Below are 26,485 nucleotides of genomic sequence, written 5' to 3' on the forward strand. Positions count from 1 at the left end.
TCTTATGAGTAACATATCGAGCTGTGTAATGCCCAATTCCTAGGAAGTCAGTCGTTCCTTTTATATAGGTTTTCTCCTGTGTTGAAAAGGTTGGCAACCTTGAGCTACTCAGGCCCTGTTGTGCAGACTTCTTACCTAGTAAGAAAATGAATATGCAATCAGCTGGCATAAATTAGTAGCCTGAAATCAGAATATATGAATTTTACTAGACATGTGTGCATATGTGTATGTGCTATTAAAATCTGAATCTGAAAGTAAAATAACAATGTGTGAAGTATGGAAATCATTGATACTAAAATCAGATAGTCAGACATTTGGCCAACCAAGACATTTTGTTGTTTCATCAAATCAATTGATAAAGTCGGATAACAACTGCAAACGTGTGGTGAGTGATTCTGTTTTTTTTTTTTTAGGGGAGGTAACTCTACTCTGATGGCACATTTTTTGTTAGATTATGTCTACCATATGTCTATTATGTCTTGTAGCTTTCAAGAGATGTGCATTCTTCCAATTAATCAAACATGCTGTAATTCATAGCCATTTAGTGAATAGCACAGTGCTAATTAACACATTTAGTGGCCGTGTGCAAGGTGTGAGCAGTCTTTAGACAGTGTTACTAATATATCTGATTAACTGTGCTCTGCTTCATACACCAAACTCCTCGAATATTATCTCTGGGTGCTTGTCTGTGAATCCCAGCCAGAGGTGAAAATATACCATATTTGCAAGCTGGACAGATATTTAACTAACATGCAGTGTGTATTGTTTTATAATAAACACATTTTGAAAATCATTTGATACTTCTGGAAAACAAACTAGATGGGAAGAATTGTTTATCATCATTAGACAATGGTTGAGATGAATGGCAACAGAGAAGTGAATTTGTTGTAGGGATAATAGTAGTTCAAAAACTATAATGCTAAATGAGATTTATATTGCAAATACACTTTCCAGCAATAAAAAGGTAACTTGGAGTACATTGGTTGCTTGTGGGCTGAGACGAGAGGTGATTGCAGTTTCTTTGCTTCCTGTGGTGGGAAAATTATGTTAATAACCATTAGCTCTCCATCACTTCCATTTAAAATTTTTTTTACATTGTGTTTTACATATCACTGTATGTAGAAATAAAGATGCATTTAGTTTACATGTTTCTGTGTACCTAGTAGTGTTAATAATAATTTGGAATATGAGAGGTGCCATTGTTTGTATGTGATGGTGAATATTACAGAGGGTCAGTAGATGAAGGTTGTTTCTGGCAGAGTGTTGTAGAGGAAATCCAGAAAACCTGAACTGTAGTAGCAGCTTGGATGCTGGAAGAGCTGGGAATGGGGTAGGAGTGGGAGGCAGGAATGAGTGGCTGATGGCTTGCCCATCTTGGGGGGTGGTGGTGATGTCTGTATCAACTTGAGCCTATCAAATACAAATGGTATAATTCATCTCCTATATCTATCAAGACCCATTCAACATCTAGCTAACCTTGCTGCACTATCGTGGACAATAAGAATAATAATGAATTTTACATGCAAACTGCAAAAAATATCTGCAGTGAAAATAGTGGCACCTCATCTGTGGTCTAGATGTGGTGGCACTAATTAAAACCTGTCTGGAAAAAACACATATGCCACAAATAGATGGCTGGTGCCAGGCTGTACGCTGTAATGCACAAATGAGCAAGTAGAGGGGCCATATGGGTCAAGAATGATACAGTCTGCAATAAATATCTGCAGCAGCCCTCAGCAAAGAAGGATACTCTTTGATCATTAACTTAAATACCAGTGGACTGAACATGTCTACATTCTGCAGCTCAATCTAAGCTACTGTAAAATGAGGCACTAAAATCAGTGTCTGGAATTTCATCTCAGAAATTGGCCTCATGGAAGATTTTAACCTCATCTAGGACTGTCTGTCAGATTACTAATTCTGTTTAGAAACTAAACTGTTTTTGGGTTAGCACAAGTAATTGAATCCTATTAGAGGACAGCGTACCTTGGACTAAATGATCTACCCAGCTCTGGACAATATAATGGCTAAAGGGACAGTGCCTGATATCCTGAATGATCACATCCCAGTATATATTGGTTGGAATTATGGTCACATCCAGCAAAATCACATTTTTTACAGTATGAAGCCTGAAGACATTTTGCTTTAGGAATATATCCATATGATTAACTCCACAAAATATGGTTGCCACATTGCACTAATTTCTCCAGACAGTGTTGTCTCCTGTTTACTGAGATTATTTTGCCATCCTTGATCATCTTTCTTTAGAGTGCTGCAGAGTACAATACAAATCTCAGCCTTGCTTTACACAAGGTAAGAACAGATGAGCTATGAGTTTTCCCATATGGGACAAATAGTGTACTTCAGTATGTACAGAGAAATTAGGAAATTTTGTACCTATCTGATAAAGAACAGAAAAAAAAGAATGGGGTATTTCACAAGACCCTGCTCAGATTTCTAACAATTCTGAGTAGTCCTTTTCTGGACAGATTTACAGCTAAACACAGAAAAATTCAAATTACATTTTGGTAAAGCAGTTATCCTGTCTCCTTGCAACCAAGGCAGTATTCCCCATCACAGACTTTACTCTTACCTCAGTCAGCAAGAAGATCAGAACATTGTACTACAGAATCAAACCATATGATTCTACTGTGCCTTGTGATATACCATTTCATTGTTTCAACCATCCTGGTGAAGCCTTATCATTTGTTATTCTTGAACTTAATCAACAGCTGCACTGTCCCAGTACAAAACTGCAACAGTTATACCACTTTATAAAGGTGGGTTTGCAAGCACCATGACAGGTTCTACTTTATACCCTCCAATTTGAAGCACCCTCATGGATCTTGCATTACCTATTCCACCATACCACAGCCTTTCCTACCTTTATAGGTACTAGTATACCCAGCTCCACCCCCTTCCTGTCTGTTATTCTGTCAGTTCTAACTCAATATAGCCTACAGTTACTATACGTAGTTTTTACTTTATTTCTCCTTCTGATTCTGATCCCTTCTGTGTATCTCCTTTTCAGTTTCCAATGCAAATGATACTTTCTACATATTGGAAGAGCCTGTCAACCTAGATACCAGTCAGCATTATTCTCACATAACATTAAAATTGTGCTTGAGATAAACAGTTAATATACAATTACCCAACTTGCACGTGTCAAGAAAAAACTCAGCCGCATAATAATAACTCGGGCTTGGGACTGGTTGGAGAATGAGGTGTGATGTGGCACAGAGACAGTTTACACAAGGGGTAGGCACAGTTTTGTACCAGAAAGGACAGAGATTTTTAATGCTGGTGTGGCAAGGTATTTCTCAGCAACAGTACATTTAAACTAGGATGGAAGGAGAAAGGAAAAGAAACAGAGGCAAACAAGGGGGCTTGGTGTTTAAGCAGAAATTGTAAAAAGAGATCCAAAACATAGCCGAGGAATAAACAATGGAAACTCAGTATGACTGGGTAGTATTCTGCAATGAAAGGTATCAAAGTAGGAAGATGGGGGAGCTGCAAGCAGTAATGAAAGAAAGGATGTGGACTTTGTTGTTATCAAAGGAATATAAGCCAATGACAAGAGGGGTGGGATGTGTACGTGCATGGGTACAGGTTATTCATGAATGCCAGAGATGTGAGGACAGAGTGGAAGGACACCACACCCAGTATAGGTAAGGGAGAAGCCAGTTTCAGAAACTAGGTTAAGTGCTATGATGGCAGTTAAGGTAGAGAAAGGGGGAGAGCCGATGGACTGATACAATGTATTATCCCCCAAACACAATAAGAGAGGAAGATGAGAAATTGGAGTCGAGAAAGAACAAGTGAGGTACTAGGAAGAGGGTAATGCTCTTGGAGGATTTTGATCAACTAGGATGAAACTGGGAGATTCCAGGATCTAGGTGAGAGAAGGAATGGGAGTTGAATGAGGTTTTGTCCGGTACCGGGTTGCATTATTTGGTGCATGACAGTACCAGAAAGGATAAACTTTTGGATGGGGATCTAAACACTGCAGTGTGTATGCGCTGGATGGCCATTTTAATGTATCTTTAGATAACACTGATATTGCCATTGTGGGGCAGAGACTGGGGGGAGGGTAAAAATACAAATTCAAATCAGGCAGTGTGGGATTTTAGAAGCGTGAATTATGCTATGGTTGGGGGAGAGGGTCAATGATGAATTAAGAGATTTAGAGCTAATATTGGACTATAAAATGTGAATGAATAAGGGATCAGCTGCTCCTGGTTATAGAGCTATTAAAAATGGTGTGAGGAAGACCCAACTAATGTAAAAAGAGAAACAAAGTCAATGTAACTACATAGGAATATGAGTCGAGCATATAGGGCAATGGATAGGAGGGATGGAGAGGGGAGGACAAAGCACAAGGAAGCTAGCAGAAAGACAATAAGGATGGTGAGGGCAACAAAGCTGAAAACTGAAAAGGAGTTACAAGGTATTAAGAAAGAAAGGGGAACATAACAGAATGAAGGAAGAGAGGGGCAGAACTCTCCAGAATAAGCAACGATGGGAGTGAGACAACAGAAGACCAGGGAAAAGCGATTGTACTAAATTATTAGTTTGCTTCTGTCTTCCCCTAGGTAGACAAGGGGAAGGTGTTATTCTTGGGGGAAGGTACAGCAGAATGGGAGGGGGATAATGGGTACACAACTGGATAGAGAAGGAGTAGAAGATAGGGAACTAGCTGTCCTTTGGAAAGTTAATGCACAAGGACAGATTTGCTATATCCCACAGTCCTCAGAGATTTGCCCAGTGTGGATGTAGACCACAATGGCTATCTTCAAAAGATCATTGCAAATAAGTGCCAGGGGACTTGAAGACAGTAAGAGTGGTATCTTTATAAAGTGGGGGGGGGGATCCTGGAAACTGCAGACATGTTAGCTTAACAACGATGATAGGTAAATCATGGAGAGAACCTTGAGGGGAAGGGTTTTAGCCTTCTTAGGACACAACAATCTCCAAGAGAGTAACCAATGTGTGTTCATGGAGCAAGTCAAGCTTGTTCCAGTTTTATGACTGCATTACAGATAAACTTCAAAGTGGATTACCAGTAAACATGATCTACCTGGACTTTGATAAAGTCTTTAACTCTATCCCCCTAGGAGGTTGATGAGAAAACTGGAGGGTTTGGGGATAGGACCAAGACTGTGGGGACTAGATAACTGTATGGTAATACAGACGGTTGTGGTTAAACAGAAAATATCAGGAATCAGAAAAGTGATTAGTGGAGTATGCAGGGGTCTATCCAGAGACCAGTACTTTTCAATATGTTTGTGTCAGACATATCTGGGGGAACAGAGAACAATGTCAAACTCTTTGATGGCACAAAGGTAAGAGTATCAATGGAGGATAAGGCAAGATGCTAGTGAAGGATTTGGAAAAGCTGGCCAAGTGGGCAGAAAGGTTTCATTTGAAGTCCAAGTCAAATATATACAAAGTCTTGCACTTGCTTTACAAGCACTTTACAAAACTCTAGAGTGAGCTGTCAGCTGAGGAGAATGGAGCTGATGGTAACATAGCAGGAAAAAGCATCTGGGATGTTGGTCTCTCCTGGACTGTACTACCAGGAGCAGAATGAGAGGGTGGCAGCAGCAACAAACTGAATTTTAGGATGCATCCTCATAGGGACATACTAGAAGACAAAAGGTAATGCTTCCACTCTGTAGAACTCTTTTTTTTTTGTTCAAATAATTTTATTCAGAAAACTTTTTATTTTTAAACAATACATAGTAAATATAACACATCAAATAAAAGTGAATTGAATGAACTATTTACAGAATATACAATTGCCTCAGGTCAGACAAAGTCAAAAGGAATACAATCATAGATACACAGACAAATAATAAAGGTTATTGTACAAGCATTAACAAATTATAACTTGCATTCTTGCTTCCTCTTTTCTTATGAAGATAAAATTGTGTCCATTTTGAGTGTCTCTATTAGGGAGAGAACTTTCTCCCAAGCATTGTTAGTCCATTTCTTCAGAAAGATCCTAATTTCCTTGACTTTAATTTCCAACAGTGTTACTTCTTTCAAAAGAGTGAGAAAATCTTCAATTGTTGGAATGATAGAGGAGTTCCATTTCCTAGTGATGCATTTTTGAGATAGCCATTATAGTCCAAAGAAGATAAAGTTCCTTCTTTTTCATAGTAGTGGTTTCAATTTTATTCAGAAGAATTAATGACTTTGACAAAATGAAAGAGTCAGTAAAAATGGCTTGCAGAAATTCACCAATATCCTCCCAAAATGTTTTAATATGAATGCAGTCATATATAATATGTGACCAATCAGCATTACATTTTACATTACATCTCCAGCATATTACATCATTAGTATTTTTAAATCTAGCTATTTTATTAGGGGTGTAAAAGGCTCTATGCAAGAATTTCCATGCAAAGATTCTCCAACTTTGCATATTTGAAGTTAACTTAATAGAATATAGTATGTTTATTTTTGATTCCTTGGATAACAACAATGAACAATCTTTATTGATAAAATTCCAAAATTTCTGGTTAGAATTTGTTTTGTAACTAATAATGATTTTATATAACTTTGAAGTTAAATTTGTCCAATTAAAGTCTCTGTATAATACTTCATGTAGATAAAATTTAAATTTAGGTATGGAGTTAAATGAAGAATTTTCTATTGTTCTACACATATCTTGCACATATGGTACCAGACTATTAAGAACTAACCAGTCACTACTTGATAGATTGAATGTATTAATTATCTGATTGACATTCATGACTGTTAGATTTTCGATACATTGATACCAACATGAGAAATTATTTCCTTTCCATGGTTTAAGAGTATTTATGGAAATGTTATTAACAAAGTTTTTTGTAATATTAAAAGGAGTTAGTAACTGCAACCATAATTTAATTTCAATATTATTGTTTATGAAGTTCCGGAAAGTGTTATAAATGTAATTTATATAATTTAGGTTAGTAGGCTTGGTGAAATTGTATTGTAAGTTGATACAGATGATATTCCAGAGTACATTGTTCTGTCCAAGCAGTTGTATATTTTTTGCTAATTTATTTTCTTCCTGAAAAATAGCAGTATGTAATGTTTTCCAAGCGGAAGAACATTTTGGATCTATCCAATTTATAACTGTTTTAAGAATAGATGCTTTAATGTAAGATTCTAAATCAGGAAAGTTTATGCCCCCCCCCCCATTTCCCAGGGTCTGATATGGTTTAGGAAAGCAATCCTATTTTTTTGGGATACCAAAGGAATCTTAAAAAGATTCTATTTAATTATTTTAAAACTTTTTTACTAGGCATAATAGGTATTGCTAAAGCGGTGTGGTTTACCTTTGGGAGAAGTACCATCTTTATTAACTGCAATCTGTCTTCAAATGTTAGGAACAATTTATTCCATTTCACTATTAATGATTTAAGTGTATCCAGAATATTATTATGATTTGTAGATGGAATTAATTCTAATGTTTCACATAAAACAATTCCTAAGTAATCTAGAGAAGAAACCTGTTTCCCAACAATTGGATTTATGTTAGAAATTGAATTATTTTTATTATTTAATAACATGTTTTTCGATTTGAAAGCATTAATCTTTAAACCTGAGATGTGATATAATTTTTCAGCTAATAAATTTAGTTCACATAGTGACTCTTCTGAATTTAATAAAGTGAGTAGAATATCATCAGCAAAGAACATACTTTTGGAAAGAATTTGATTATTAATTTCAATACCTTTAATTTTAGGGTTAAGATGAATAGTGGAAGAAAAAGTTCAATTGCTAATGCAAACAACAGTGGTGACATAGGGCATCCTTGATTGGTACCCTTAGAAATTTTAATCGCATCTGATGTGAAAGGGCCTAATTTTACATAAGCTAGATTATCCTTATAAATGTTTTTTATTAAATTAATGAATCTTGAGGGGAAATTATAAATTTGTAGTATTTTGAAAAGATAATCCCAATTTAGTTAGTCAAATGCCTTTTCAGTGTCTAATGTTACTATTAAAGCTTCAGCTTTGTCTCTATTTAAGAGATCTACAATGGTTAAAATTCTTTGTATGTTGTCTTGAGTGTGTCTATTGTGAATAAACCCTGTTTGATCCTCATTAATGACTTGAGTTAGAGACTTTTTAATCCTGTTAACCAGAATAGACATAAACATTTTATAATCATTATTTAGAAGTGAAATAGGCCTGTATGAGCTACACAACTTGGGATTTTTATTTTCTTTTAAAATAGGTGTAATCAGTGTGCATCTCCATGAAGGTGGAATAATGCCTTGTAGATAAATTTCAGAGAGTGAAAGAGTGACTTTCCTGGATTTATAAGTATTTTTTCTGGCTTTCGCTTAAATTACTGCATCTCGACTGCATTTCTCTTAAAAAACAGCTCTGCATATTGTTTTTACTGTACTTGTGTTGAATTTATACTGTTAGCACTTTAAAAAGTTATTTTTGTTTAATTTAATTGTTAGGCTAACACACTCAAGTGTGCTAGCCGTTTTATAGCATTTACTGTTTGTTACTGTATCTCTTTCTCCTTTCTCTGTAAAAAAAAAAAAAACAAAAAAAATCCTTGTTTTCCCGCTTTTCTGAACTAGAACAGTCCAGTCTTCAGATTTTGCTGATCTCTGGGCTTTGTCTTAGTCCCTGTGCTATCCATACCCTTATTTGGATAAGAGGAAGCTTCTTTGTTCACCAGTGGGAGTGGGAGCACTGAGCAACCTATTTGTCACTAGAGGATTGGTTCCAGCCCAGCAACTTGTAGTTTATTGGCCATTTTGGGTCAATTCCTGGCTCTTTTCAACCCCCTGCTATAAAGCCCACTTTTGCGCGCTTTAGCACAAAGTTGCTCATAGAGCAGCATCGGGCAGCGCCGGTTAATCAAGTTTAAATTATTTCTGGCTCCGTAAAGTCTACTCTTCAATTTTTCCCTTAGAATTGCTCTACTTGCAATCTAAACAGCCTATTCACTAACTGAAAAGCTCAGCACTTGCTCTTAAAGCATTTTTTATACAGGTAAAGCACTCTTAAACAAAATAAAGTACTTCTTTCACCTAAATTCCCTTGAGTACCCATTTCCCTATAGATCCTTTCTGACTCAGTTACACAGCAATCTTTTTCACTATTTCTAGCATGTCGAAGGGTCAATTACTGGTGTCCTTTCCTGTTCAGCTGGTGAATCTGGGAATCTTGAAGCAATGTTACAATTGCCTCATGTACACAGACAACCCTCTCCTCCTCCTTAACAAATAAGAATATGCGAGAGATGCAACTATATAGCCAAACTGGAGGCTGAACTCTCTCAATTCAGTACTGGCAAGACCAGTCAGGAGGAGAAGGTAACCACGCACACCACAAACCCAGTCTCACATAGAACTATCACAACTGCAAACCAAACACATAAACACACAAAAACATACTCGGAGGCGCTGATTAAAAATCTACCAAAACAACAGAGGCCTCCAAAGCAGACACCCAAGCAACCACCACCTCAAGACATAGCACATGCAACACATAGTTCACAAAGTCAGTGTGCTAAACAGTCACAGCCCTTAAGGCCAAACAACATGCCAGACACACTTGTAATAGGTGACTCCATAGTCAGACACACTGACGTCCCACTCACCAGACTGAGCAAGGAAAAGGTCACAGTAAGCTGCCTGTCGGGAGCTAGAATCCGCCACATAACACAAGCACTCAGGTCACTCCACAGCAAGTACAAATATGACTCAGTCATTGTACATGCCGGTGTGAACGACCTGAGACGTACCTCCCTGGACTACATGAAAAGAGACATAGAGGAGCTCTCTGATTATGTAGCCCAGGCCGGTATGACCCTGACCCTGAACAGCATCTTACCCTCACCAAGAATGATGCCACAGTACAAAGACAAAATGATCAGTTTTAACAATTGGCTTAATTACTGGTGTCATTCTAAGGGGATCCAATGTCTGTCTGCTTGGGATGACATGCTTGACAAGCCACGCTGCTTCACAAGGGATGGCTTGCACCTGTCACCCCTGGGCTTCTGGATATTGGCCAAGGCTCTTGCCACCCCCATAGTGCCTTTTTTAGGCAAGGCTCAAATGACAAACCTACCTCCCTAAAAAACACAAGTGGAAAAAAACTAAGGGTAATGCTGCTCAATGCCAGAAGTCTAAACCTCAAGATGCACGACCTCGAAGCCCTCCTCAGTATGGAGAACATCAATGTCTGTGCAGTGACTTAAACCTGGTTCAAGGCTCCTGAGAGCACCCCAGCACTATCAGGTTTTACCTCATATCATGCTTTCCGGCCCCAAAACTTGGACCGAACCACAAAAGGAGGGGGAGTATCCATATTCATCAAAGATACCCACACCTCCAGGTTAGTGGCAACGCACGAAGCATCGGAGACCATCCAGGTGAAACTAACCATAGGCAAAACTGCCTTACAGTTTGTAGCATGCTACAGACCACCCTCTCAAACTCAGGAACCCCACACAGCCTTCCTGAAGACACTGGAGAGTATGAATGTCTCTCCAAATACCATCATTTTGGGAGACTTCAACTACCCAAACATAGACTGGGAACATTACTCAAGCCCCAACACCCTAGCCCAAAGGTTCCTAGAATTCATAAACTCAAATGCAATGGAACAACTAGTCACCATTCCCACAAGAGGAGACAATATACTAGACCTGATCATCACAAACATGGGGACAAAATGCTCCACACCGGAAGTATATCCCTCTTTGGTAAGATCAGACCATAAATTAATCTCACTGGATATCCACATCCCGCCCCCACCCCATGCACAAAAGACCACAGTGAAGAACTTCTCAAAAGCCAACTTCACATTTCTTAAGACTGAAGTGGTATCCTTCAAGGCCCCTGGGCCAGTGGAAACCACAACCCACACTGCTGAATCCTTTGCAAATGCCTTCTACGGGCACCTTCAAGAATGCATGGATCATGCAATCCCAAATAAAACCAAGACCCATTCCCCAAAGGCAGGCACCGGTCTGGTGGACCCCAGCCATAAACAAACTTTACAACAGGAGGAGGAAGCTACTACATGACAGAGCAAAATCCCCAAAAGGGAAGGCATCTCTGATCAGTACTAGCAAAAACTACGATCACTCATAAAATCATCCAAGGCCAACTTTGAGAGAAAAATCGCAAAAGACACAAAAGACAATCACAAGGCCTTCTTTAGCTATGTTAGAAACCTGGGTGGAAACTCCCAGATATGCTCAGAGTTAGTCCAAAATGACACAAAATACACTGAACCCACTGACATTGCCAACATTCTGGCAGACAGGTTCAGTGCAAATTTCTCCTCCTCCCCAAAAGGAGAAATAACTATCCCAGCAGAGTGTAGCCTCCCTAACATCTCAGATGCCCAGGTGAGAGCCACCCTCTCTAAAGCTAAAAACACAGCATCAATGGGACCGGATGGTGTCCCGGGCTGTGTGCTACATGAACTCCAAGAGGAACTAAACCCACACATAAGGCTGCTGTTTAATCTTAGCCTTACTACAGGATATGTACCCAAAGAGTGGCGTATGGCAACAGTGGCCCCACTTCACAAAGGCGGTGCTTCTACGGACCCTGGAAATTACCGCCCCATAAGCTTGACGAGCCTGGTCTGCAAAGCTATGGAGAGGATCATTATGGAACTCATAAACAAAGACATTGGGGACCTACAGACATTGGATCTTACCCAATTTGGCTTTGTCAAGGGCAGATCCTGCCTTTTGAAATTGGTCGACTTTTTTGAAACAGTCACTAAGGCCATTGATGAGGGCAAGGCAGTTCACACAGCCTACCTTGACCTTGCAAAAGCCTTTGACACAATAGCCCACTCGGGCATCATAGACAAACTCACCAGCTTAAATGTAAACCCATATGTCACAAGATGGGTTGCAAACTGGCTCAAGGACAGAACCCGCAGGGTCAGAGTTGTTGGAGCTATGTCAGACTCTAAGCCAGTCACAAGCGGTGTCCCACAGGGCTCAGTCCTGGGACCCCTCTTGTTCGGCATTTATTTTTCCGAGGTACATAGGAGGATTGTGGCTGACAAAGTTTGCAGATGACTGCAAACTGGGCGCCATAATTGATACTCCAGCGGACACAAACATCCTTCAGAGAGGCCTCATAGAAATGGATAATTGGTGCCAGAGCCATGGCCTTAAGCTGAACGCCAAAAAATGTATAGTCATACCCTTTGGGAAAAACAAGGTACCCACAAATTACCACCTTGGTGGTAATCCATTAAGTACGGAAGAGGTAATCAGGGACCTAGGGACCCAGGTTGACAGTAACCTCTCATTTGACACTCACATTGCCAAAGTGGTTAGGAAGACCTTCTATATTGCCCACCTTATCATGAAGGGTTTCACATCTAGATCAAGAGAGGTCATTGTGCCCCTGTACTCTTCTCTTATCAGGCCAATGATTGAGTACAATGCCCCATTTGGGATGTATCTCACCCGACACCTGCAGCAGTTGGAAAGACCCCAAAAGTTCCTCACCAAGAGGATAAAGGGTCTTAAACATATGTCATATGCTGCCCGACTGAAAAATCTCCAGCTCTATTCAGTTGCATACCGCCTACTCAGAGGTGATCTGTGCCTGACGTACAAGGCCATGTCCAATCCGGAATTAATGGACATGCTCCACCTCAGAAAATCCAAATCCATCAGAGCCACGAGAGCAAGAGACTTAAACCTCGCCACAGAAATAAATAGGGCATGCTGGAGGGACAGATTCATAACCCAGAGGCTCCCTACACTCTGGAATAGAATCCCAGTCCATGTTAGGCAGAGCCCCTCACTGATTCTATTCAAGAGAAATCTTGATGAGTGGATGGGAGATCGTAGGTTTACCCCGGGGGTCATCTCTGTGTCACTACTAGACAGAGGCACAGTAAACTAAACCCTAAAAGGGCATAGTATTCTCATCCTAAGGGGTGGTGAAAGCCACACACACTCTGGCTAGGCTTATAAATGCCCTAGGGCAGATAGCCTAGTATGAACCTATGAACCTATGAACTTATTTAATGCCCTCTGAAGTACTGTTATGACTAATGATGGAAGTAATTTATAAATTTCTATAATGATTCCTTCTATGCCTGGAGCTTTGTTATTTTTGCCTTCCTTAATTTTCTCTTTAATTTCTTTAAATGTTATTTGTTTCTGAATATTTATGTTTAAACTCTGGTATTTTGTTTAAATTTGTATAATCTAGTCCTATATCTATTTTGTTATGAGGAGAATCATTAATATTATAATGCTTTGTGAAATGGAATTTGAAGGCATCTAATATATCACCTATATCTGATACATTTTTCTTGTTTTCCCCTTCATGAATTATATTTGTAATATTGTTTGTATTGGATTGCATTTTTAATCTCATTGCTAGGCTATGCATATATTTTGGTGAAACAGCGTATGAATTTAATTTTAATTTTTCCAATGCCAGATTGGTTTTATGCATTATAATGTCATTGTATTTTTTATTCAATTCTCCAATTTCTTTTTTTTTCAACCAGGTTCTCCACATCCTTGAGGTTAATTTCTATAATGCATTTTTGAATATTAACTAATTCAGACTCCCATTCTTTTACTTTATTGTTACATAAGGAAATGATTTTACCGTAAAGATATGCTTTTAGTGAATCCCATAAAATAACTACATTTACGTCACCAGTATTATTCGTATCTAAATAATATTTTATTTCCAAATCTAACCAAGTCTTAAACTCATTTAATTTAGTAAAATATACAGGAATTATTTTAGTAAGTGTTAGTTTCTTAAAGTTCATTTGAATTCTAAGAATATGTGAATTGTGATCAGATATGGGGCAGGGAATTATGGAAGAATGTGATATTTTCATTTTTAAATCTTGGGATACATATAATTTATCAATTCTTGTTTGGGTATTGAATCTATAATCACTATGAGAAAATTGTAATGAACTTTAATTTTTAAGACTAAAGGAATCTAATAACTGCATATTATCTAACCATTTCTTAAGAGTTCTTCCTGTAGATGTTAAACAAAATGGCCATCTACTTGTAGTCTCCTGACTATCTAAGATACAATTAAAATCCCCTCCTACAATTAGACTACCTTTTGATGTCTTATTAATAAGTTATATGTGCTTCTTAATTGTTCCTACTCCTATACCTGGAAACCAATAAAGATTCACCAATGTCCAAATTATATTACTATATCTTATTATTACTATTGATAAAAGGCCATCTTTGTCTTCATAATTATATATTACTTGAGGATTAGTAACACTTTTCCTCCACAATGTTAATACTCCTCTGTTTTTTTACTGTATGAAGAGCTAGAGAGCTTTAAGAAATCATTTGGATTCCAAATGAAATTATCATTAGCTTTAAAGTGAGTTTCTTGTAGAAATATTAATTGTGCTTTGTTTACTTTTAGATATTTAAATAGGCTAGATCTTTTCCTTGGAATATTTAAACCATTCACATTTAGTGAGAGAAGTTTTATACTCATCCAGTTAATTTATTTATTGAAGAGTTCTGATAGGAAACAATAGCAAGTTATTTTGTTACTTATTTGCTGCATATTTTCCATATATATATATATATATATATATATATATATATATATATATATTGATAATGTAGTAAACCTTCTTATTTCCTTTTGAGTTGTATAATATGTATACTAGAAGAGGCCAAAACGTAAGACTAACAAGAGTACAATAGTTAATTTTATACACATGTATAGACAAATATTTAAAATTATCTTTTAACAAACATGGAATGAATATCATTCCTAATCTGAAAGAACTAAAATGTTAAGTCAGATTAACCCTCATTACTAACAATAAATCAAATAACAATGAGAAGTTAGAGGCTCCATTATATGTTATTCTGGAGATAATAAATAATCGACTCCATTATATACATCTAGTTTGATCCATGCACATAAGTATGCATTTATTATAAAATTAACTTAATACAAAATTTAGGCAATGACTGGAACAAATTTACTTTATGCATAGTAAATCAAATATGTATTTCAATCAAAATCAAATATTCATAAAATGTAGGTAAAAATTTCAAGAGACATTTACTACACCAGTTACCTTTCAACTTTCATGAGTTTCTGTAAAGTGACTCATTCATTTAGTAATTATCTTATATAATATACTATGACCAACATTGTAAGACTTAACTACAATAGTATCAACAATCAATCTAGTGAGCCATTGTAAATCCACAAACCATTTTTTTCTCTGATGCATTGGTTGAAGAGTTCAAATTGTATTGTTCTAGACAGGTAGTATTTCAATACACATATAAGTACTGGTATAAACAGTACTATACATAGAAATTTAATGTAATAGAGCTCAATATCATATTTGTACATTACTCCAAACTTCAGTAAAGAGCTTCTTTGCTACTCTTGATGTAGAGCATTAAATTGAGTAGATCATAAGTGATTGTTCACAGTTATACCTCAATATTAAAAACACAATACCATTCTAGGCATTATAAATTTAATTGAACAGCTACCATAAATACTAAATAAATTATATCAAATCTTAAAAACATAGGTAAGATAATCAATCTGTCAGGTTTTTGAAATAATAACTTCACAACCCCGAGTCTTTTTAGCAGTAAATTCCTTTTGAATGCATTTAATGATTAGAATGATTACCTAGATGAATGAGAATGCACAAATTGCTCTTTGTATTCTGTCACTACTATATCAAGTGAGAAGTAATGTTACAGATATGGAGTTTCCGATAATATATACCTTCGTAAAAATCAGGTATCAGATAAGACCTCACACTTTCTTTTCCTCTTCTTATTGTGAAGTCAATTCCCAATTTTAAACTATATTCTCTCAAAACCACCACAAAATATGCAATATACAGGTGCCTTAGAGTCTTGTTATTATTTATTCATTCAATAAAGAATGCAAGTTCATGAATAATTTGAAAAACCAAAGGTAGTAAAATGAGTCAACTGAAAAATGCATCAACTACCCCCTCTATGTTTTAATGGTTCCATATGTATATATCTTGTCTTTATATTTCATTTACCTCCCTTTTTTCATATCTTGAGCAATGTTTAACAATCACTTTTTCCTTCTTTTTTCATATGTGTCAGTACAGACGTGTACACAATCCTTCATGTTAACAGATTTCAAGAGTAAAATTAGAATGAATTTGTACAAATCTCAATTTATTACTGTAAGTACATGTCAACTAATATATTTCATGTATTGTCACCTGTTTGAAGTTCTACTAATCCAGGAATTTCAGGCCTCGTCAGCATATATTCAGTGAACGTGCAGAATATGTTCTATTAGTGTACTTTTCCCATTATTACAGTTGCAAGACCAGAACTCACTTCCTTGTGTCCCATACAATAAAGCTAATATGAAACTTTAAATAATGAACCACCCAACTTCCATCTATTGAATATAAACATTATGCAACTTACATATTCCTGCAGCTCACCCGTAAGTAGTTTACCTGCTATTTTTACTAGACAAACACTCTACATTTTGTCCATCTTTAAATAATTGTAAATTTGGTTCAGAATCAGTGTAAATTGATATTAGTACTAATTTCAACCATCATTATTCTTAGCCTTCTTTATTTAGTTGAGCCCTGTCCACAAATATACCATTATAGGTGTAAACATTATGGGTGTACCTAAAATTATTCTTATGACATCAGTGCAGTATAGAAATAAATAAATCAGGGACAACCTTTGCATAGATAAATGAGCATGCACAAATTGCTCTTTGTTTGTATTCTGTCACTACTATATCAAATGAGAAGCAGTGTTACAGGTATGGAATTTCCGATAATATATAGCTTTGTAAAGATCAAGTATCAGATAAGACCTTATACTTTCTCTTCCTCTTCTAATTGTGAAGTCAATATCACACTATTCCTCCATTTAAAAACGGATCTCTCATGCTTGTTGTTTGTGAACTCCATGTTTGTTTGCCAGCTATTGTTGTTTTTTTGAAAAGAAAGCATGAGTCCACATCACACTGTACAATTGCTATACATTAGTATTGTTTTTGAGTTAATTGTCCCTAGAGTGTTTGTAGTAGAAACTTGTGTGGTCAATGGGGCATGCGTAATTCAATTTGTGTGCTCTAGGGCTACTTGCGAGTTAATATGTTCTGTAAACCTGGGTGTCTCACTGCTGTATCCATTTAAGAAACTGTATTTGCTGCCATTTATACTGTGTTACATGCTCCCTAAAGTGCCTCCCATGTAGAAAAACAACCACGACCATGACCAAACATCATTTGATGTCTGCACTTGTGCCCCTGCTCCTCCGCTGATACATCCCCCAAAGTCCCCTCTATACTCGCTATCGGTGAGAAACACCCAGCCCTGAGTTTGTTAGTCAGGGATAATTAAATTCAAGACTACCCAGATGCATATCTTAAAGAATGCAATTTTTACAATAATAATCTGGTGTAATGTCCCCTGCTAACACATTTTTCTTTTGTGGTTTCTTAAGATGTAATGTTGGCTTTCTGGAGAGGATTTGACCTGTACCGGTGGAAGCTGAAGCGTGTAAGTTTGCTTTGCTGAATTTACGAGGCTTGTATATCTTTTGGGAAGAGGTAAGGTAGTCAAACCAATATCTCAAAACTTTTTAAGCTTATGTATCTTGAGCATTGCGACTTATACCCCCCCAACACAATGACTGGCAATAGCTATATCATAATAAGCTCTTCAAACCCACAATGACAGTTTCCTCAAATTAGGAGGATGCACCTTTGGCCTGATTGTGTGCGATAACCTCTCCTGTAGACAAACTGCATGAGCACAGAAACCATTACATATAATGATGTTACAAAGAATATGGCCACTGTTCTATTCCGTAATAAAACTATCCCCACAGTTTCATACCATTATTTAATATACTTTATGCTGCAGTCATCTATTAAGTGAAAAGTACTTATAGAGATTGATGTTTATTCTATATTTACAGCCTTTCTTGTTAGCAGTGTGTGTTGTCGTAGGCTGTGTAGGTATGGTGGTTTAGGTCATCTTTGAAACTGAATACCTGGTGTCATGTATATTGTTTGAAATTTGTAAAATCAAATCCCTTTTACAGAACATCTGTTGACTAGCCAGCCACACAAACACACACACAGTAGCTCACATGCACCGTTCCCAAGTGTAATCAAAAAATCCACTCAACTGCACAACTAGGCTAGAATGGGAAAACCCACCCACTAGACCGTAAATGGCTGGGGGACAATGAAGAGAGCCCCACACTGAGCTACCACCACACACCAGCACTGAGACACAGTTGTCAAATACAGGAGAGCTGGCAGGAAACCAAATATGTTCTAACGGATGACAGATTGTTTCTCCACAGCATTCTTGGAATGCTCCTTAATGTCAACAATAAAGAAAATAACTGATCTGTAAAGACATTACTGGGTGTTTTGGGAATAGTTTTTGCTCATAACTAAAGGATTTTATGTTCTTCGTCTCTGGGGAACAGCAATATCTTTTCAAAAACCTATGCAAGTCATCAATGACCACAAGACACATACGCTTCATATAAGCGTCAACAACAACGTTCCATGCCAACTCTGACCCAAGCAAAGACAAAGCAGGCTACTTTTAACATTCCTCCACTTTATACAATGGTGTTCGATAAGGAGACAAAATGAGATTCCAATTAGTGTAACGCTTAGCAATTCAAGACATTTTAACTCCTCAAACAAAAAAATAAAAAATAAAGGGAGGAGAAACATCCAAATAAACATTTAAATGTATCGGAAATAAATTCTATGTGATTAAACTAACTAGAAGGGCAAAGTGATATTTATTTAATGTATAGGGTTTATAGTTAGAAGTTAAATGTCAAAAGGGCTCTCTACATTCATGACAGTTCGCAAATGCACTGACAGGCTCGCGTAAAGGGAACTGAAGATTTCCCTGCGAGTCTCGTGCATTTAAAAAGCTTCACTTCTTCATTTTAAAAATAAACGTTCAGCTGAAATCATGAACTTGTTAGGTATAATAACCTCCAGTGAATATGCAAAGACTTTGTATAAATTAATCATAAAACCATAACAATGACTGAGATTAGTCATAAAATACAACTAAACCCCACCCATTAACTAGCAACTAATATTAAGAAAATTAAATTAACTAAAGCATAGCTGTTATTGTACTAAAAAGTACAATGTATATTTAGCATTCCTTACTCAGTAAATAATTTCTTTTCCCCTATAAAATACTGTCATGAACAAAAGTAAACTAATAGAGTCAATTAAATTATTGATGTAATATGTCACTTATGAACTAAACTTTGAGTCTAAAGTATGCAATAGGTGTATTATAAGTTTATAACATAGAATTTACAACATGTTTAAAGAAAGAACAAACAATATTAAATTGTTACCTTTAGCATATATTTTTAGTTTTAGTTGATACTTTGAGAGAGGTAGTGGAAGGGATACTTTTTGAGTCAGTTCTTTGCTTCTTTTTTTTACACCAATCCAATTATTTTTTTTCCAGAGATCTTTTCAGTGATGTAGATAAAGCCCAGTCCATTTCCTCCGGGACTGTAACTATATTATTGTTTTTGACAAAGGTTACTGCTTCTTCAATGTCATTAAAAGTTTTTATTTCATTTGAAGTAAAAATCCTTATTTTTGCAGGGTATGCCAGTTGTGCCTTTATTTTATTCTGTTTAAGTAATTTTACAAGTGGCCCGGCTTTCTTTCTCATTTCCAAAACTGTAGAGGAAATGTCACTGTCAAATCTAATTATATTTTGCTTGTATTTCAGTGGGGATCTTCTCCAAGCACATTTAAGGACAAGTTCTTTATCAAGATAAGAGAGAAATTTAACCACTACTGACCTGGGAGTGGATGATGGTGATAAAGGAATAGTTTTCCCAATGACTCTATGAGCTCTTTCTATACCATAAGAGAATCCTTCTTTTAGATCTAGGATTTCGGGTAACCATGAATTAAGAAAGGAAATTATATCATCTTCAGATTTTTCTGGTAAACCAAAAATTCTCACATTAGTCCTCCTTTCTCTATTTTCCATGTCATCCAACTTGGTGATAAGCCATTTATTTTGCTGCTGAAGGACATCTACCTGGATTTCTTCCTCCTTGAGCCTTCCATCTATATCAGATAAAGACTCTTCAATGCTTAATATTTTAGTTTGATGCTGTTGAAGTAACTCTTTAAAGGATTCAGTTTGTTTGTGACAGCTTTCTCTCAAGTTTTCTAAGTTGTTATTGAAGCTGTCCATTTTAATAGATAGTTCTTGTAAAGTAGAAGACATCAACTGAATTTCTTTCTTCAAAGTAAATTCTGCATGTGAGTTCTTTGAGCTACTCATCTTCAGAGAGCAGTTTTAAACTCCAGATATTTCTGACAGGAAATTTTTGAAGAATATATTCCAAACTCAATATAATGATAGCATAAATATTAAAGAACAATAGTTAACTGTTTTTTTCTGTGAAAAAATGTTTATTTCCTGTTATTTGAAGTATTTTTGAGGAGCTCTAAAAAAGTGCTGCTTTCAGAGTGCCATCCAGGCTCTGCCCCCACTCTGTAGAACTCTTGATTAGACTGCACATTCTGTATTGATTTGCAGTTTTTGGAGTCCATTCAAGGAAAGGAACATCAGAACACTGTCTGTAAGATTCATGGAATGAAAGAGATGGAGTGGTATCTGAGACTAGAGGTGCTAGAGTTCTTCTAATGTGAGAATGGAAGAGGTGCTAGAGTTCTTCTAATGTGAGAATGGAAGAGGTGCTAGAGTTCTTCTAATGTGAGAATTGAAGAGACAAGAGATGTGAGACTAGAAGAGACAAAAGGGATGTGATATTGGGGCACAAGATAACAAAAAGTAAACAGGAAGGGGTCATCCTGCATAGGAAAGAATGAGGAATCACAGGCAGCAGACTGTGGGATCTAAGTACTTCCTGGATCACAGGCATTGCTAGTTCATAGTCGTAGCTGTAGAGTCATGAGGCTGACTATAAATGGGTTGTGGAGAGAGAATTTACAGAGACATTCAAGGAAATGTGAGAATAGTGGAATAATGCTAAGGAGGAGGGTACTTGTGGACGGGCAATAGAATTTTAAATGCACTTGTAGGGCAGACTAGATAGGCTTCTTGTCTCATTCTACCAAGAAACAAAATGTAATGTAATGTAATGATAGCAAAGGAAGATGTTGCTCACATGTAGCAGTGTATGTAAGTAAACTGCTTCTTTGTAATCCCTTTCCAGCCATAACATGAACCGCAAGGTGAATGCAGTAGTCATGGATAGCTAGTCAACCAGTTTGATTTTGGGAGGTAGGTTGAACCCTATACTAGATGAGGCAGAAATCTTAACCACAAAGTTACTGGAGGAGGTGCAGAAACTTTGTATATGTTCTACCATTTTCAATGGTTCCTTGAACTACTAGAGTATGCAATTAAGAAGGAAAGAGAAGATTAAAGAGTAAAACTAATGATGGATGATATGGGCAATGGGGTTGTGGCATGGATTAGTGTTAAAATGAGAACAGGAATGGCATAAGAAAGAGCTCTGTATGATATCAAAAACCTATCAGGCTAGCCCTACATTACTCCAGCTTTGTCAGTGGGTGACCATGCCCACTTAGTTTAATTAACGTCTTCAAGATGTTCAAACAGGCTGAAGACAACATTCATTCCATTCACAGAACGTATTTGGATCTGGCCAACTCATTCAATACTATACCCCATATTGGCATTGTTAATAAACTGTCTTAAAAGTATGCCCTCATGTGGTGAGGTAAATAACCATATGGCTGAAAGAGAGAACCTACATAATTAAGTTGTCAGTCACCTCTTCAGAAAGTATGAAGGCAAACTAGTGGTGTGCCCCAGGACTCAGTTCTGCCAAAAACACTAATTCAATGGGGCCTGACAAGATACCAGGATGCCTGTTAAACAGCTTAAATTAGGACATATCAGGCCCATTAGGATCTCTGTTTAACCACAGCCTCTGGACTGACTTTGTCCCAGTAGAATGGAGGACAGCAACAGTCATCCCTCTGCATAAAGGGGGAATGTCTACTGACCTGGGAAATTACAGAGCCATAAGTTTGTCTAGTCTTTTATATGTAAGGCCATGAAAAGAAGAACCACAGACCTGATGAATAATAACATAGGAACCTCCAAACACTGGACCAGATCCAAGTTGGCTTTGTCAAAGGCAAGTCATGTCTACATAATCTGGTGGATTTCTTTATGAAAGTCGCTAAGGCCATGGATGAAGGTAAAACAGTACATACCGCCTACCTTGACCTGGCCAAGACATTTGACATGATTCTCCACACAGGTACAAATAAACTCACAAAACTGGGCATAAATCCCTATGTCACCAAATGGTTAGCCAACTGGCTCATGGAGAGGACACGTGGTTAAAGTGGTGAACCCAGATCCAGCAAGAGGCCAGTTTCTAGAGGTGTGCCACAGGGGTCAGTATTGGGAACACTTCTGTTCAGATTATACTTCTCTGAAGTCAAGGCAAATGCAGAAGGCTTCTGGATGACAACGTTTGCAGATGACGTCAAGCTGGAGGCAATCATTGAATCCCCCAGTGATGTAGATATGCTTCAGGAGGGTCTAGATCAGAGAAATGATTGGTGCCAGAACCACTGCCTAAAACTAAATGCAAAAAAAAAAATGCATTATCATTCCCTTTGGGAAGTCAAATACCACTGCAAATTACAACATCAATAGCACACCCCTTAGAGTAGACTTAAAGGTGAGAGATCTAGGTACACAGATAGATAGTAGCCTGAACTTTGACTGCCATGTGTCTACAGTGGTGAGGAAATCCTTTTACTTGTTGCAACTTATAAGTGAGGTCTGGCATCCAGATCGAAGGAACTTATAGTCCTGCTGCACTCAGCCTTCATTAGACCAATAATTGAGTACAATGCACTATTTGACATGTACTTCACTAGGCAGTTACAGCAGCTGGAGTGACCTAAGAAGTTCCTCACAAAGAAAATATCTGCATGGTTCATGTTGTTTACACCCTGTAGAGTAAAAGCCCTATCCCTTTACTCTGCCTCATACCGGCTATTAAGGGGAGACCTATGCCTGACCTACAAGGCCTCCACAAATCCAGCCCTGATGGAGTAGCTACACATCTGCAAGTCAAACAGCATGAGGGTCACCCAGTCTAGGGATTTAAACCGAGTCAGCAACTCAAGCAAAACATGCTGGAGAGACCGATAAGTGTCTCAGAGATTTCCCCTTCTGTGGAACAGGCTTCCTGTTCACACTAAGCAGACCCCTTCCCTGGCCCTCTTCAAACACAGTTTGGATCAATGGATGGGGAATCACAAATTCACACCTGGGGTAATCTGTAATGTACTCAGTGGACAAGCACATGCCCTTCTCTTGCTCCTAAGGGTCATATATTGGGTAAAATTTGACTATATTGGCTAGGCTTGTGAGAGACCTTTAGCCATTAGCCTGGTAATCTCCTGTGAACCTACGGAAACAATTAAGACAAATAGGTTCATAGGTGTGTACTATGCTAATGGCCCTGGAGCCTTTACAAGCCTAGCCCATAGAAGTGCCCTGGCATCGTGCCGCCCAACGTTATTTCCCACTTCCTAGTGCCTCTATCAAGTAGAGCCACTGGAGTGATCCCTGGGGTGAACTTTCTATTACCCATCCACTCATCAAGATTTCTCTTGAAGATGGACATCATGGTGCTCTGCTTGACATGTATAGGAAGTCTATTCCAGAGCATGGGCAGTCTCTGGGTGAGGAATCTATCCATCCAGCATGTTCTGTTGATTATGGTAATGAGGTTGAGGTCTCTGGAGCGTATGGTGTGGAGGGATTGGGATTTCTTTAGATGTAGCATTTCTAACAGAGCTGGGTCAGACATGGGTTTGGAAATCAAGCAGAGATCGCCTCTAAGTAGGCGACATAAGACAGAGAATAGCTGGAGTCTTTTGAGTCTGTCCATGTAGGACATGCTTTTAATGCCTAGGATCCTCTTCGTGAGGTAATTCTGTGGCCTCTCCAGCTGTTGCAGATGTCTAGTGAGCTACATTCTAAATGGGGCATTATACTCGATGATTGGTCTGAGGGAAGAGTAGAGAGAGATGATGACCTCTTACTTCCTGGATGCATAACCCTTGGTAATGAGATGTGCCACATAGAAGAACTTTCTGACCACAGTGGCAATGTGGTGGTTGAAGGAGAGGGTGCTGTCAACCTGCATCCCCAGATCTCTTATAACACATTCAGTGGGCTCCCATTGATGTGGTAATTAGTGGGAACTGAGTTTTTACCAAAGGGGATGACAATGCATTTTTTGGCGTTAAGCTTAAGGCCATAGTTTTGACATCTGTCATTGATCTCAGTGAGGCCTTTGTGTAGGATGTCTGCATTACTTGAGGAGTTAATAATGGCTCCCAGCTTGCATGCATCTGTGAACTTGGTCAGCCAGAGTCCCTTTGTGTTGGCCTGGACTTCTGAGAAGTAGATGCCAAACAGGAGAGGACCCAGGACTGATCCCTGTGGGACTCCACTAATGACTGGTCGGCAGTCTGACTTGGAGTCCAGTAACTTTCACACCGTGTGTTTTTTCTGTGAGCCAATTTGCAACCCACCTAGTGATGTAGGAGTTGATGCCTAGTTTGGTGAGTTTATCAATAATTCCTGAGTGAGGAATAGTATCAAAGGCCTTGGCCAAATCAAGGTAGGCTATATGCACTGCCTTACCTTCATCCACAGCCCTGGTGACTGACTCAAGGAAGTCAATGAGGTTGAGCAGGCATGATCTCCCTTTCACAAAGTCAAACTGCATGGAGTCTAGAGTTTGGAGATTTCCTTTATCTTTGTTAATCAGGTCCATGATGATGCACTCCATAGCTTTACATATCAGACTGTTCAGGTTATGGTGCGATAATTCCCAGGGGCTGTAGTCGCTCCCCCTTTATGGAGAGGGATGACTGTAGCAGTGTGCCATTCGGTAGGGACAAAGCCTGAGATGAGGCTGTGACTGAACAGGGCACACAGATGTTGTGCCAGTTCACTTTGTAGTTGATGTAGAACACAGCTTTAACCTGTGCTGCAGTAATGCTGGGTGCCTGGCATTCTTCCGGTATTGTGATTGGTCATTTAGGGGGGAGAGAGGGGTAAAGTTGGCACTGAATCTGTCAGCCAGTATGTTGGCAATATCTGATGGCTCAGTATAACAGGTACCATTGTGCAGTAATTCAGAGCAAATCTGGGTATTGCCATGGAGGTTCTTGATCTAACTATAGAAGGCTTTGTGATTGTTTCTAGTGTTTGCTGCAATTCTGCCTTCATAGCTGGCTTTGGCAGATTTGATGAGGGATCTCAACTTTTTGTTGAGGCTAATAATGGGGTTTTTCCAGTTTTGGGACTTCACCTTTTTCTGCAACAGTTTATTCCTTCTGTTGTAGAGTTTATTAATGGCACGGGACCACCAGATTGACTTCCTTTTTTTGGAGGAGAGCATCTTGGCTCTGTTGGGTATTGCTAGTTCCATGCATTTATGTACATGTTCGTACAGTGCATTGGTGTATGATTCGGCATTCATGCAGCTATTTTCCATTGGCATGGGTGCCGTGAAGTTAGCCACCTCTGTTTTTAGGAGCCCAAAGTCAGCTTTGGAGAAGTTTTTCAAGGTAGTTACCTTTGTGGGGGGTATGGGGAGATGTGGATTTCCATGGTGATTAGTTTATGGTTGGATCTGACCAAGGAGGGGCTGACTATTGGTGTAGAGCAACAGTCACCCATGTTAGTAATAACCAGGTCAAGGATGTTGCTTCCTGTAGTGGGGGTCATATTGAGCTGGTCCAGGGCATTGGAATTGATGAATTCCATGAAGTGTTGGGCCAGTGTATTGGTGCTTGAGTAGTTTTCCCAGTTGATGGAGGGGTAGTTGAAGTCTCCTAGTATGAGAGTGTTGGGTTGGCCTTTCATAGATTCCAGGGTGCTTAGGAACATGGTGTGAGAGTCTAGGGACATGGTTGGGGACCTATAGCAGGCTATGACCTGGATCGCCGTCTTACCCAATGTTAGTTGTACCTGAAGTATCTCAGGTGCATTATGCTGGGCTACTAGTCTGGAGGTGTGCATATCCTTTATGAATATGGAGACACCACCACCTTTGAAGCTTTGGTCCATGTTTCTGGGCCAAAAGGTGTGGAATGAGTTATAGCTTGGTAGCGCAGGGGTACTTTCTGCTGCTTTAAACCAACTCTCTGGTACAGCACAAATGTTGATGTTCTCCATTTTGAGGAGTGCTTTAAGTGACTTTATCTTGAGATTTAGACTTCTAGCATTGAGCAGCATGACCCTCAGATTGCATTTATTTATAGCTGTTATGGTGGTAATTTCGTCTTTGTAACACCACCTAAAAAAGGCTCCAGTACCCAGAAACCCAGGGGTGACAGATGCAG

At 38.3% G+C, this 26,485-nt stretch overlaps 1 protein-coding gene across 2 annotated transcripts in view; it reads right to left on the reverse strand.

Moving 5' to 3' along the window:
* Nucleotides 1-26,485, reverse strand: part of LCTL (lactase like) — a 499,576-nt gene that overhangs the window by 301,867 nt on the left and 171,224 nt on the right. For both annotated transcript variants that reach the window (XM_044077870.1, XM_044077869.1), the window contains exon 9: nt 1-135. This exon is cut by the window's left edge and continues 137 nt beyond it. In XM_044077870.1, coding sequence (XP_043933805.1) covers nt 1-135 — 135 coding nt within the window. The remainder of the gene's footprint in view (nt 136-26,485) is intronic.

Source organism: Protopterus annectens, chromosome 7.part0 (assembly GCF_019279795.1).
Source record: "Protopterus annectens isolate FY-2018-M chromosome 7.part0, PAN1.0, whole genome shotgun sequence".
NCBI lineage: Eukaryota > Metazoa > Chordata > Ceratodontiformes > Protopteridae > Protopterus > Protopterus annectens.